This window comes from Acanthochromis polyacanthus, chromosome 9 (genome assembly GCF_021347895.1).
Source record: "Acanthochromis polyacanthus isolate Apoly-LR-REF ecotype Palm Island chromosome 9, KAUST_Apoly_ChrSc, whole genome shotgun sequence".
Taxonomy (NCBI): Eukaryota; Metazoa; Chordata; class Actinopteri; family Pomacentridae; genus Acanthochromis; species Acanthochromis polyacanthus.
Genome location: NC_067121.1, coordinates 33,790,242 through 33,805,523, shown reverse-complemented (window position 1 = coordinate 33,805,523; position 15,282 = coordinate 33,790,242). Strand labels below are relative to the sequence as shown.

Below are 15,282 nucleotides of genomic sequence, written 5' to 3'. Positions count from 1 at the left end.
CACAGGATGACACTAAAATAAAAAAAACCCCACTGGTTTTAAGAGGAAGAAGCTGGTTTTCAGAAATGAAAACATGTTCTAAAATGGTATATTCTAACCATAGTTGTTAGACTAGATAAAAATAGTTAGAGCTGATTAGATTTTCTGCTATTAGCTCGTATTGAATTACTATAAAATTAGATTACGGTTGTTAAGCTGTTGAGTTGTGTGTTGTGGTTACGCCCATGTTTGGATTACTGTATTAGTGCTGCTGAGGTAAACATTCATACGCTTCAACTGCCTTCTTGTTTTTGGAGCTAAAATGTTCACTCATGTCCAAGTAACTAGTGAAGGATTCAGTATTCAGATCCTCTACTTCAGTAAAAGTACCAATACAGCAAGGTAAATATACTCTAAGACAGCCAAAAGTGTTGCATGAAAAGTAAAAGTATTAAACTAAAAGTCCTGTTTTGGTCCCTCTGAATGATATAGTGTTATATGTATAGCATCGTTAGATTACTAATAGTGAAGCATCAGTGTGTCAGCTGCATGTTACTGTCGTAGCTGCTGCAGGTGGAGCTAGTTTGAACTCCTTTATATACATTTTATGTACAGAGACAGATAAATATGGGGGGACATGACATGATTAATGGAAGAAAAAGTGCTGATACACTGATCTGGTTTACATTTTGAGTTTTATGAGATATTGGATGATTTGAATGTTCATGTGAGAAGTTTAAAGGGGAAAATCACTGTCTGGTGGAGCTGTGAACAACTAACAGTCATCTGAAATGTGACTTCAGCTACACCATTCTTTATAAAAAAAATAAAAAAAAACGTTTGGAAAGCACTTTTAAAATGCTTAATTTGATCTATTTTAGAAGCTTGCAATATTATCCATTGTGTGAAATCTTCGACTTAAAAGTAACTAAAGCTGTCAAGAGAAATGTAGTAGAGCAGAAAGTCCAAAATTTGCCTCTAAAATGTAGATCATTGGAAGTATTAAGTAGCGTAAAATGGATATAACCAATGCCTTCAAAGTGTACTCAAGCACAGTACTTGAGTTAATGTTTTTAGTTACTTTCCACCAATAAACCTCATGAAATGCATCTCTTTAACGGTTCACTATGTTAACAGTTGGTGCTTTGGCGTAAGCTTACATCTGTCCACTGCTGCAGCTAAAAGCTACTTTATAAGATCAGTCAGGTAAAACCAGAAGCAGCAATTAGGGCCATAAAATCCAGCTCTGTAGAGCTGAGGAGGACTGTGGAGAAGGTGATAATTATCTGTAGTAAAGTGACCTCTTTCATTACAAGTCATCATGTGGTCTGTTGTTTGTGGAAGTTCCTAAAACATGAATGAAGTTAGTTTAAAGCCTTTCAACAGTCAGCTCAGAGTCCTGCATGTATGTGCATCACCTCCTTGACCTTCTTTTGAATGCTGCTCTGTGTACCCGAGGTGTGTCCACTCTGACCTCATGAGGTAATGATGCTATTCAGTGGAAAGGTCGAAGTGGTTCAGCCCCCAACAGGTTTCCTTCTTGTGTACAAAAGAGCGATTCATTACGGTGTTTGGTTTTCCACCTGGAGGCACTGCGGCCTATTATTGAGCTTTTATGACAAAAGGGAGGAACAGATGTGTTATTAAAGGTAGAGTAAGCAATTTGAAGCCAATAGTTTTTTTTTTTCTCATCCATTTACAGTCTGCTGGTTGTCTGTTCAGTGTGTACCATGAGAAAAAAATGTGCATGTGGTCTACCTAACAATCAGGAACCAATCAGATGAACAGAATAAATAGAACATCTGTGACTTTGCTGATGTGTCAAATCCACTGCTTATATATACACAGTTGCTCTTACACCCACTAGTCAACTCACAAGTCTGTAAATATGAATTATGTTAAATTAAACTGAGCTTAAGGGGGAAAATACACAAAAACACATGGCCCTGGCTCTGTAAATGGTAAAGTTCCTTAGATTGATCCACACAACACTATTCCAGCTAACCAGCAACAAAGAGCATTCATAATCAAAAGCCTTTTGAATACCTGCACATTTTCTGAGTTTAGGGTAAATTCAGAGAATTTTTTTGCACATTTTTGTATTGGATGGTTTTGTGCAGCAGCAGCTTATAAGAGAAAGCAGCAAACATGTGGATTCAGCACCACCAGGCTCTGCTTCTTTGCTCATGTACATAGGCGGCATGTCTGCATCCAGCTGTATGAATCTCATGGATTCTAAACAACTAACCCTCACTAGTTTTTACTCCATTGTGTGTTGGATGTTGCATTTGTGTTCTTGCATGTTGATAATTTGATGTCGCTTTAAATTATGTCTGTTTTGACTCATCTATTCAAAAGAGACATTCACATCCATAAATTTGTGGCGCGAGGCTTCTAGAGGAGTGCTGACATTAGGGGTGTTTGTGTGGCTCTCCAGTTCACACATCAGATTTTCTGCTAAATTTCGATAATGTTCAAACATGACAACAGATGCAATATTTATCCAAAGTGCAGACAAAAAGGCTGAGACAGGTGTTTGTGTTTAACACTTATTGTCTTTATCTTGATTTACAAAAAGGTAAAGATGTTGTTACATGGGGAAAAAAATCATGCGTGATGTCTAAAATTATTTATGGAAAAGCATATAGTTTCTATATTGGCTTATGTTTCTCTGAATTTCATAAAATGGTCATTTGAATAAAAGATTTAAACAGACAATACATTAAACTGACTAGGAATTAAGGAGAGAAGCTCTCTTAAAAAATAAAATGTAAAAATTAATGCCATTTCAAACTGAACATGATGAACTTATATGCAACAAATCGGTTTAGACAGTTTGTATAATGTCCCTGTAATGTGATTGATATGGAGCAAACTTAGAGAGTCTATGTACAGTGTTTGCATGCATGAACCCACCTCTGAATTTAATTAATCTCTAGATGAGAAGAGTGTGGGCTGACTTTTAGAGTAGCTTTTCAAACTACTGACATTAAGCCAATAAGTTAATCATGAACTAAAACTATGAAGCAAAATAAAAACAGCTAAAACATGGCCGCGTAAAAGAGGACCTGCAGAGGAACATGCAGTCGGTGACGACGTCTTACTCAGCATCCATGATCATGACGTGTACAAAGAGCCCAGCTGAGGGCAGCAGGTCTCCGTTCTTATTGAGCAGAGGAACGTGTCTGTATCCTGCGTGGGAACACAAAGCGGTGGCAGTCAGTCATCAGAAAAGGGAGAAAACGAAGAACTCTTTGTGCAGCGTGTGAATTGAGTTCTCTATGCAGCACCAGAGAAGAGAAAGTTCCTGTCTGTTCATTTATAAAGTGTGACAATAAAGGACTATCAGTGGTTTTTACATCATTGGGCTGCAGTGACAAATTCAGCAAATATCCACGGCCAGCTGACGAACTCACCCAATTGTAAGCTGGCGAAGGGAATCGTGTACTGTCCAACAAACTCATTATCAGACGTGGAGTCGTGGTCTTCAACCACAAAGCGGACGAGCGCAAGCTCTGGCACATAGACGTCAAACTGGAAGTTCTCGTTCCACTCAGGGTTGAAACCTGAAACAGAAAAGTAGAAACATGGTGTCAGTGGCTTCATGTATCGCCAGTATTAAGCGTCATTGAAGGTCCCACATTGTACCCTGTTTCAACAGATTAATTTAAATCTTACATGTCACCAGAATGTGTCTTTTTAAATCTGAAGCTCAAAATACTGCACAACGGTTCATTTAGCTATAACTGTATAACTCCTGGTTTTAAACGTGTATTAATCGGGCTGTTTCAGTGTCTGTAGCTCTAAATGCAGTTGAGATGCTGCCTTTCATGCACACTTCAGGAAGAAAACTCTCTCTGCATCTGTGTTTGAACCAAATCATTGAATCAATGAATGAATGCGTGGGACCAGGACTTTCTATTGCTTCTAACTTTCTCTCTGAGTGGTCATTTTACATGGAAATATCACAAAATTTAAAACCCAGACACAGTTTTTAACTCATGCATATGGTGATAAAATCTGTGGTTTAGGGGCTCTGAAGTGACTACTGGTAATCATGTTGTCTTCTAAGGCTGCATTTTAGTCACACTTTCACATAACGTCATCTGACAACAGAAACAGGAAACGTGTAAATGATAACAGCTTTATAGGGAATTCCACTGTGTTAAAATAAAGTGCACAGAGCACAGGAGAGAAGGAAACAAATGTAAACACCAGCTGAGTTTAGGTTGTAGTGAAACAAGTCCTTGCTTATTGGTTTCACTTTGGTCTGTGAGCTTCCACCACCTCTGAATGTCCCTCAGCTTTACAGTTTCCGCAGAGCTCTGACTTGTACGTGTCGTTACCATTAGCCACATTAGCCGCACTAGGCTCTAACTGTAAAGATTTTCTGATTGTTTTGGTAACATGAAAAATAAAAGGAATCCATTTGATCTTCTGTTCACCATATGGGACCTTTAATTTCTGATGTTAAACACATTCCAGGAGTGATTTAGTGGTTTTTAAACCTGTCTGATCTTCATCTCACTTTTCCCGGCATGCATTGGAATTACTGCAAGAGGGCAATTTACACTCGACACCTGTGGGTTTTACATGTTAAAGTAAGACATGTCAAATCATTCTGCACTCATTTGCAGTGTTTGATCCAGGGTGGTGTACTATGTAGTGAGATTTCGAGGATATGTTGAGCCTAAAGCCGGTGGTCTCTAAACCCGCCAGATCACCATGGTAACTGATGCTGCACTGCTGACCCGGTCTGGTTCACAGTTTAATGGTTAAATGACCTGTCAAAGCTGTTTCTGACAATTCTTCTCGTGATGATTCTCTATGATGTGATACAGATTCTCAGCTGTGGAAATATGCTACATCTGTTAACCACTTCCATGTACATTAGTCATGACACTGTCAAACTGCATGTGTCTTGTTGCCATGGGAACCTACAGCCATGCAGAAAATACACAAATATGTTTTTGTAGTTGGTCCCATTTTGCTACCAAGTTAACTAATAATTAACGGCAGGTAACAGTTAATAGCTAACAGTTTTCTGTCAGCATTCTTCTCTTACCTTATTTGTAGCAAAAGTGCTTCTTGCCTGAGTAAATTTTTGGGTTAGTTATGGTATAACATGTTCTTCTTGACTGAAGTAGGCAGCAACTGGTTCATTTTGTGATAAAGTTTGAAGTATAAACTGCCTTTTTTTTTTTTTTTAAATGTGAGCATGCACAGAGTAATAATGAAAATCTGGGTCAAAGTTGGTAACCACCTATTATCTCTAACTGAGATTTTAGATTCGTTTAGCCGACTAATGCAAAGAAAGAATGGCTATGTCAAACTTGCTTCATAGTGCGCCTGTCTGAAGTTAAGCCAATTGATATCTATTTAGATTTTAGACAAATGGAAAGTTCTCTGTAGCTCTGATAATAAAATAATTATGCTGCATTGTCTATGTTTGGCTGATAACCTAAAGGCAATTAGAAGACCCCTTCTAGAAGTACAAAAGTGACACACAGTGTTGAAACAAAAGGTACCGTTGTTATCAACAGGACGGGTCTCTTTCTCAGCAACATCCGCCGGCACTCCGTGGACTTCCACTTTAACCAGCGGATCCACTATGGAGGATTTCTTCTTGTTCACTTTGGGGAGCTGCTGGCCCGATATGACCTGGTGACAGATGAAGACGGATCATGACTTTCAGTGAGACTCTACATCAAACACTTGGGAATAATCCCCTCCCTGTTTGTCTTTCCAGTGAAAACCTCACCATGATATGTAACGTCTTGTGCTTCAGCCAGTCTCCTCGAGTCAGGGTGATGGGGTCAAACTCCGTGGTTACGTCCCTCATGAAGGCCGGTTTCAGGATGTAGCCGCTCTTCCCGTTAACCAGGAATCTGCCCTGATTCACATCCATGTCGTTGCAGGTCGTCTGGAAGTTTAAGGCCACTGAAAAGGAATCAATGCAGGGAATGTGATGAAGTAAAAACAAGCATCTGTGTCTGTTAGTTAGACATCAGATGCATTTAATGATTACTATATCATATACTGGTTCCTCCTTATGTACCAATTTGACAGCCGGCATTCCACAGGGGCACTGGGTTGTAGTTTGAGGAGTCGGTCCTTTTGCCTGCTGGATAGATGCGGCTCAGTTTTTCCACATTGTGGTGCACGTAGGCGTTCGCTGCAAAAAAACATAGGACGAGTTATTGATTGTGCACCTGCACATACATAATTTATACATTATCTTTAACTTTAAAGGACCAGAAAAGAGCTCTGAGGTCATCCAATTAGCAGCTGCTTGGAGTACCTAGATCTAAATACAAACATTGGGGTGACCGGGCGTTCTCTGTATGCTCTGGAAGAAGCTCCCCCACCGACATGGGCACCATCACTGACCTTGGTCTTTTTAAATCATAACTCAAAACCTTCCCGTTTAATATGGCCTTTCATACCTAGCGGCATGGTGGCATTTTACTGCTTTCATTTCTTTTGAAGGTATATTTTAGTGCTGCTTTATTGCTGTGTATTTTATTATTTTATTGCATATTTTACGGGCTGCACAGTTCTCTTCGGGTACTCTGGCTTCCTCCTACAGTTCAAAAATGTGCTGAGGTTAATTGATTTTTCTATATTTGCCCGTAGGTGTGAGTGCGAGTGTGATTGTTTGTCCTGTTTTAAGCTACTGTATTGTTTTAAGTTATTCTCTTGTTTTTCACTATGAAACACTTTGGTCACTCTTTGGGCTGTTGTAAAGAGCTATACAAGTAAACTTTGAATGTTATGCCTCATTTATACAGACACTGTAAGAACTTCTCACCTGACTCTTCTGCCAACGTCACGGCCTTAGCCTCTTTGAAGGACGACATCTCGTAGAAGCTCAGGTTTTTTCTGGCGTCGTCGAAGCCGTGGAAGTGGACGCTCTTACAGTAGATCACCATGTCGGACAGCTCTTTGGCCAGTTTCAGCTTTTTCTTTTACATGTTAAATCGAATGCAAAGGTGAATAAAAATGACATGCCTGCCAAAGTGTGAATTAACTGATTCTTTCGCATTGTCTCACGTACCTTTTTCTTCTCTTTTTGCTCAGCCTCAGCCTCATCTTCATCATTGGACTCCTCCTCCTCTGTCACGTCTGTGTCTTCGCCTGCTGCCGTCTCAGAAGCAAAGCAGGCCTCCAGTTTGTTTAGTCGCTTCCCTTTAATCAGGAACTTCCCCTTCAGCTCCTGGAGGTAGATGAATAAACACAACGCTGTAGGACTGATGTCTTTTTAAGCTTGCTGATGGAACCAGCTGGGTGGATACCAACCTCAGGAGATGGGAAGTTTGTGGGCATGCCGTCGCCCAGGGGAGAGGTGACGAGTGCGCTGCCCAGGATGGAGCTCATGTGATGGGCCATGACTGCCTGCTGCTCCACACAGCAGTGGTTCTCCAAGGAGAGGATGACTGGGTAGTCGGATGTCTGAGGACAGCAAAGGAAAACATGCAGGAGACGGTTACTGAAAGCTGTTCAACGTTATGCTACATATTAGTGGATGTTCTGCTGCTGAACACACCTTAAATGCGTATTCCTTGATGGCTTCGATCACATCTTTGAAGAGAATCTTGGAGGTGAGCGTGTAGCCGTGGTAGATCAACGGCTCGCCTTCTGATCCGTCCCAGCAGTCCAGCTCCACACAGCGGCAGCCTTTCAGCAGAGCCCTGAGAGTCACAACCAGCATTAGTGACTGAACTCATTTGAACTAACAGACAGCAGCCAGAAAGGCCTGAGGCATAAAACTGTAGGCACTGAGGTAAAGATAGTTATGATACAATTCAATCTGTTTCGGTAAACATCAAGCTCATGTGATCAGTTTGCCTCAGTGCATCAAGACTTGACAGATTACTGGACATTGAATCAGTGTAAACAATATAAAACCCACTCATTGATGATCTTACCTTAACAAGAAAGTGTAGCAATATTGTTCCCCAAACTTTTCCCACAGACTTGGCTTAAACTCTGTTTTACTTTCTATTCAACTGCATTACAGTGTAATGCATGTGTCCTTCCTGTACAAATAAGGCTGCAACTAATGGCTATTCAATAATTCTTCAGTTATCTTCTTGAATAACTGATGAGTTGCTTGATCTATAAAACATTAGAAAATGGTTAAAAAATGTCGAGCAGTGCTTCCTCAAGCCCAAGATGACAATAATATTCAGTTTACCGTCATTAATAAGTGACAAAATCTTAAAATGTTCAATGTTTAAATGCTGGAATAAGAGAATTTTAACTTTTACTTGTAAAAAATGACCCAAGCCAATTAATCAGTTATCAAAATAGTTGACAACTTGTCGCTTAATTGCTACAGCTCTAATTACAGTAATTAGAAGTACTTCCATGTCTCCCAGCATGCTGATTTCTACATCACCACTTTATGCTTTTGTCTTCTGGTTTTGGTGATGCAGAGGTTTGCACACTTTGAAAAAACATGCCCTTTTCTAAATTCTCCAGCCTCCTACGACTGGGGCAGAGAAATAACCGAAGACCAAAAACTAGATAAATATCTGCAGACTGCAGAGATTTTATCAGTGTGTCACAGCTGCAACAACTGAAACAATTCAAGGAGAAATTCCTGAAGGCTGGATGAGAACCGTCACCTGACGTAAGCCTCTGTGCTGCTGGGCCCTTTGAGCTGATCCTCCATGAGGTAGGTGTTGTGCGAGGAGGAGATGAAGTAGTGGTTGAGGGGCTGGCTCATGTCCTGGTAAACCTCACTGTGCTCTGGATTCAGAATCATGGCCTCTGGATGATGCAAATACATGAGGAAGCCGTCTTTGGACAGGAGCTTCTTCTCCTTGGCTGACAGCAAAGAGACAAAGCAGATGATGGGTCATTCTGAAACACTAAAAATCTAAAATGTTTAAAAGAAAAGGACTAAGAACAGCACCACCCGACTAAGGAGCAAAGACTTCAGTAAGAGGTACTAACCATGTTCATCTGGCTCGTACTTCTCGATGATTTTGTGTGCATCAGCCAGCGTAGCTTTCATTCTCTGCTCTTTCATCAGGAAGTCCACCAGGTTTTGAGGACTCATGAAGCCGGTGGTTTTAGCGTACTCCCCGTAGATCACGTCAATTTCCTCCCGATGGGTCAACAGGTCGTAGAAATGTTCGATCTCTTCTCCTGCCAGGTATCCGCTTTTGGATTTGTCACATTTCTGTAATGTGAGGATGTAACATGAAGGTTAATTCCATGCTAAAAACCACAACACAGTTCGAATCATGAAGGTATCTTTATATGTAAACTACCAAAACCTGCCCATGTATGAAACAAAACAGCACGAAATATTGACTTTCATGCACAGATGTTTTTGTCAGTTATTGCTTTTTTCTGGAATTTTTGCCTATGAGGTATACCCAAATGGGAAATCATCATTTCAATCCAACATCACATAAACACCAATTCCTCTAGAAGCTTTCTTATAACAATAAATCACCACAGCTTCAGTGACAATTCTTTAAACTTTTTTTTCTTTTAAAAAATGTGAAACTTGAATCATTGTATCAGTCATCCTTCTACATTTCTTATTAGGAGCCATTGGGAAGCTCTGATGGCATCACCTTGAACAGCATTTCTGCATAGTCATCATCCACTTCGATGTTGATCAGACGCAGGAAGTTCTTGACCTCTGACTCACTCAACTTATCGTCCTTGTTCTTGTCTGCTTTCCTCAGGCAGCTGAAGATCCAGCTGTGAAGTTCATAATGTAAGGAGCATTTATAATGATGTAGAATGAATGGTTGTGACTCATCGTATTTACTTACGGTAGACGTCACTGTCATATGTAAGGATACTGCTCTGTGGTCTGCTGGCGGTTGAGGTTGTTGATGTTGGAGACCACTTTCTGCAGACTTTTCACCCACTGCTTGGCCTCCTCCTCTGAGCTGGCGATGAGGTCCAGGTTCTTGCGGCGGCCTTTGAACATGATGGAGAAGCAGCGACTCTCCACCTGCTCCTCCGTGTTCTTCTTCAAACCCTCTGACTGTCGGCCCATCAACACCTCTGCGATCTCGTCAAGTGAAACTGAGGACAGGAACAACGCCGTGTAAGTTATACATCACATTACTAATGGACATTACGAGCAGTATTCTACCTACAAATGTAAAGTTCTGCTTTACGTGTCTGCTATCTTCAGGCATCACTGCTTGGTACACACAACCTGCTGCTTCCACTTCCTGTTATTGAGTCTGAAGTCACCATTAGGATGCTGGATGCAGGTTAAGGGGTGTGTTAGCAAATACGTCACCGTACTGCAGTTATCAGCCTGTAACTGCATGAGAACACTTTATGGATGGTAATCCCACTATAAAATAATCACTATCATGACAGACACACCCACAAAACATATCACTGCTATCACAGGCAGCTGCGTATGATTACACAAAAGGACCTTCAGACAGATATAATCTTTTACAGCTCCACCATCACTTTTATAATCCATGAAGAGAAGGATCTGTCTGTCCTGAGAAAAGATATCAAACACGATATCATAGGTGTGTCAGCAATGGAGGCACAAATGTGTTCGATGTTGCTAATTAATAAGAACTAAAAAGTAAAGAAAATTTGACCAGACAGGTGTGTGTGTGTGTGTGTGACTTTGTGCTTTTCTCACACACATTCAGGGGGGGGGGGGGTGCTGGGATGGCACTCACAGGTTTGCTTTGACTTGAAGGTTTTCTTGGATTCGCGCCACATGGTCTTGCAGTCTTCCTGCAGTCTGAAGAATCGAGTCTTCTTCCATGATGAGGAGCGGACTTTCAGGAGGTCTCCCCCCTGCAGGAGGAACTGGAGGTCCGAATCTCCCTCCAAACCTGAGAAAACAGAACGTAGAGAAAAATCCAACTCCGTGAGCACTCATGACTTTCCACAAAACGACACGGCTGGAATCCATTTTGCACGGCACATATGTCAGATAATTCAAACCTGCAACTTTGCTCTATTCCCTCCTCTTAAACCCACATGTATCTCATCAGAAACATGCATGAAAAGCTCAAAGTCAAGCAAGAAATGAAGGCAGAGTGATTAAAAGCCCTTCATCGTGCCATTTGACAGCAATACACAAGTTGAGACCCACGCCTGTCTGACCCTGCACAACTCTGGGTCCCTCAGCTTCAAGATTTTGTTCAAATAAGTGCAGTGCCGCCTACCTAGGAGCTTCACATTCTTTTGTATCGTCTTCTTGCGGCTGGCATCGCGGAGTAATTCCTGAGATTTGCTGAGTTCAGGCTCTCTTCGTAAGCATGACATGGTGCTCTCAAGTGCTACTGAGCTGTGTTCACAAGGCGTTGTGACCGGGCAGTAAGTGAAGGGCGTGTACTAACCCCATTCAAAGTTCACTTTCTGTCTCTGTCAGGACTCCCTTTAGACGGTCAGCTGACAGTCTGACAACCACTGCAGTTACTACGACTAGAGGAGGAGGACCAAGACTTCTGGTTTGTTCGGTTTGGATATTAAAGTCATTACAGAGACCAAATTGTAGGAAGTCAGCACTTCCTACAGTTCCCAGTAGCTCATACACTTCCTTTTTTTAAAACTTTTTTTACTTTTGTTTTAACCAGTAGTTTTCTTTAGTAAATTTACTGATATTTTGCAGATTTTTTGATGTTTTGTTAAATTACATTTAATATCTTGTGAAATCACAGAAAGAAGCATTAATTTACATGTTGACTGTTCAAAAACTGGCAAAAACTGTAAATAATGTCCACATCAAAATTCATTATATTAATAAATAGTAATTCATTCTTTTATAATGTTTGACTGTAAAATCATGTCTTTTTTACTGTATTTGAATCAGTAAAAATATTGTTATTTTACAGATATTTGAAAGAAAAGCGATGTATATCAAGAATTGAAAAATAATAAAAAAGAAATAATTATTTAACTTTTTTAAAAAATATTTAAAAAATAATATTTTACAGATTTCCCCTGTTTGGTTTCATAACGGATATCTAGTGATTTTGCAACAAATAAAAAGACACTAATTTACATGTTCATGTTGACTTGGAACAAACAAGCTAAAACGAATTTTTATGAATGGTAATGCATTCTTTTACAATGTTGTAAACTTTCACTGTGTTACAGTATAATATTATATTTTTTACCATATTTAAATCAGTATAATACACACACACACACACACACACACACACACACACACACACACACACACACACACACACACACACACACACACACACACACACACACACACACACACACACACACACAACAGATAGATTTTTTGGCTGCTGGCTAAGTCAAATGTAGGTAATATAATGTTAACCAGCCACAGAATCATAGTACAAGACATGTACCATGCAGAATACAACAGATGTTTCAATTGTAGCCAAACCTTTATTGAGCAGCTGTAGATTTAACACGAGAGCCTGCAGCGCTGTGTTGACTTACGGGTTCCATCTAGTGGTGACACCGCGGTACTGCAGGACGCTGTGATTTCACTCAACACTACCAGGCCTTCTCATTATTTTATAAAAGCTCACAGGTCTGAGGCAACAAGTCAACAAACACTCTAACCGGGTGAGAAAAGAAAAATGCAGGACTATTAAACACCTCCTGATCCCAGTATGAGCAGCACTGGGGCTGTTTTTCATGTTAACTTGAAGCTGCTGTGGTTTGTTTGCAGCAAGGTGAAACCCCGCTGGATGAAAGGAGCCACACCTTTTGGCACAGCAGTGTAAAACTTGTGCAGGTGATAGTTATCGAACATTAGCTCGTTCAAGTGGCGAAAATATCCACAATTTCTTCCGAAAAAATGAGATGCCTGGAGTTTAAAAGCAACAAATAACAGTCAAGGCCACATTGCGCAAGTGTTATTTCAACATGAGGGCTGTTAAAAGTGAAACACCCCAAAAATAAACTCCAAAACGCACTTTTGCTTGCACAAACAAAACGTGACCTACCGTTGGTTTTCTTTTCGAGCCCATTGGTTTCCATCTTCTCTGACTTTTTATTGGCTTTCTCCTTTTACGCAGTCAGTTTTTCCTTTTATTCTCTCTCTCTCTCTACTGGTTTCACTTGATGCACCGTTTCATGTAAAGCTGTTCCTTCTTTCCATGTGCGCTGCTGGGGAACAAAACTTTCGGGTTTTGATGGGCCTGCTCGAGTCTCGGTGTGAGGAGAAGGGCGACCAAACGAGGCGACAGAGGTGAGTTTCTGCCGGCGGTGTGATTGGTGTCAGCGCGCCGCAGGCTTCAACACCGGTTTGACAAGCTGCGCTGCTGATGTCACAACAGAGCAGGTTACACCTTTCCACCAGCCTTTGCCATCAAGTGGATTGGTTGACACTGATCTCCCAACCCAAGATTTAATGCACGTCTTAGCAATAGTTGGTCACCTTCTGTGCACCTGCAGCCAAAGTGAAAAAAGCCCTCACATGCCTTTCATAATCCTGTTTTCTGTTCATATAAAACACTCCCAGGGCCTCACAGCCAATCCCACACTAAGAGAAAACTACATTAACAGGGAGGGAAGGTTCACCTGAGGAGCAGGGTGGATATTCATATCTATTATCAACTTGTGCTTAAGCCTTTGGTGATTGTATTTTTATGTGGACACCTGTCCCTCTTTGGAAAACAAGGTAATCATGGTTTACATGGCTGAATAGCTCAGCTGGGCAGCTGCCAGCCCACATAGTTGATAAAGAGTTGGAGCATATTGGTGATAATGAATGAAGTTTTCCTTTTCATGTGCAGCTTAGCCTTGGCAGGATAATAGCAGTGCAATCACTGGGGCGCTGGGGCTCTTGTGGCTCTCAGCACTTCCCTTTCAGGCCTGGCTTACCCTCAGCGCACTGTCAGCATCAGGGTGAGTGAGCTTTAATGCAGCATCAGGGGGGACAGCTTCCGGGCAAGGGCCGGCCACTTCCAAAAAAACACAACTCCACGGTGTTCAGGATAAGTTCACCGCATAACTACATTTGGACAGACAGCCTTTTCAATCAAAGGCTGTCACATCTGGAGCACATTACCAAATGACATTAATAGGACAGCAGATTTTAAAACTTTTACAGCAAAAATTAAGTATTGGCTGAAAGAAAAACAAGAATGTACCCACTTATGACATCCATAAGGTTTGAATGTCTGTGGGTTGTGTCATTGTGTGTGTTTGTGTGTGGGTGGGTGAGTGGGAGTTATAGGTTTTTAATGTTGTCTGCCCTTGATTAAATGAATGAATGAATGAATAAATAAAATAAAAACAGGCAGGAAAACAGAGTGCAGCGTTTTCTGCAGATCTACATCAGTGCTGTGTGTGTGGATGTTTTCTTAAATGCACAAGAAACAGTCACTGCAGATAATCTCATACACCTAAAAGTGAACAAAAAACATGTATGAATCATTCACTAAAAAAGCCTAAATGTGCAAAGTGCAACTAGGAAGCAACCAAGTAAAGTATTAATCCAATAATTAACCTCAACAATAACATAGAACAGAAAAAGAAAGCTGTCTTCAGTTTCAAATTGTGTAAGGAGAAACTGTAGGAGACATCCTTAGTTGAGAAAGTCTGCCTTTGATTCATGTCTGTGCCTCTCAAACAAGCAAGAACAGGCCCTGCAGTTTTTTCACATACCACTGATACCATCCATAGTTTTACTGCTTTTCCCCTAAACATCCTCATGTCTGAGGAGCTGATTCACTGACATAGATTATGTAAGTCCTGGTTAGCAAAGGACAGACCTTTAGGACACAGAGGAATTTACACAGAAAAGAATCATTTATAAAGGAAGAAAGAAGCAGCATTTCACTGTAAATACCAACGTCTGGTGATTTTTTTTTGGCACAGCACACCATCCATCTGGTTTCGATGAATTGCTTTGACAAAAATGCTAACTGGTGTTGACATGAAAACAATATTGAACATGGAGATTGAAAGATTACTAAACGGAAATTGGAAAATGGCCTACAGATAAACCCAAAACATACAGTAGAGCATGTTTAGTGTCCAGTACTTCATTCATTCATGGAAAAAAACTTCCAACACTGTGATTGAGTACAATTTTTAAGTGCTTTACACATTTTCTTGTGTAGTTTCTATTGATATATCATACATATTATTATTTCTTCAACATTTAAGAAAAATGTGTACTTTTTACTGAACATTTGAGAAACATGTACAGAATTTTGTATAAAAAGCATGTTAGTTTATTTTTTAAAAATGAAAACTGTTACAAATTGAACTACCCAGTGTTATCATATTACACGTATTTTTTAATTTAATTTTTTTCTCACATTTCAACCTGGGTAACAAATAAGA

At 40.4% G+C, this 15,282-nt stretch overlaps 1 protein-coding gene across 2 annotated transcripts; it reads right to left on the bottom strand.

The window, feature by feature from the left end:
• Window positions 1-2,514: 2,514 nt before the first annotated feature.
• LOC110969473 (1-phosphatidylinositol 4,5-bisphosphate phosphodiesterase delta-1-like) lies at window positions 2,515-13,211 on the bottom strand. 2 transcript variants are annotated; one of them, XM_022219555.2, is made up of 15 exons: window positions 12,933-13,211; window positions 10,665-10,823; window positions 9,807-10,035; window positions 9,573-9,702; window positions 8,941-9,169; window positions 8,610-8,811; window positions 7,526-7,670; window positions 7,279-7,431; window positions 7,037-7,195; window positions 6,791-6,944; window positions 6,038-6,154; window positions 5,741-5,919; window positions 5,508-5,640; window positions 3,396-3,545; window positions 2,515-3,171 (listed from the first exon to the last, which is right to left on the bottom strand). In XM_022219555.2, the coding sequence occupies exons 1-15, from the start codon at window positions 12,964-12,966 to the stop codon at window positions 3,080-3,082; spliced, it is 2,265 nt and encodes a 754-aa protein (XP_022075247.2). In that variant the 5' UTR covers window positions 12,967-13,211; the 3' UTR covers window positions 2,515-3,079. The 2 variants fall into 2 exon arrangements, with proteins under 2 accessions (XP_022075247.2, XP_022075246.2); XM_022219554.2 differs by lacking the exon at window positions 12,933-13,211 and adding an exon at window positions 11,160-11,368.
• Between the last annotated feature and the right edge of the window lie 2,071 nt (window positions 13,212-15,282).

Coding starts and splice junctions, on each gene's coding strand:
- LOC110969473 (XM_022219554.2), bottom strand. CDS start 11,259: ATGTCATGCTTACGAAGAGAGCCTGAACTCAGCAAATCTCAGGAATTA. Junction 10,824..11,159: donor AAAGAATGTGAAGCTCCTAG/GTAGGCGGCACT, acceptor CTGTTTTCTCAG/GTTTGGAGGGAGATTCGGAC. Junction 6,155..6,790: donor GACGTTGGCAGAAGAGTCAG/GTGAGAAGTTCT, acceptor GTTTTTTTGCAG/CGAACGCCTACGTGCACCAC.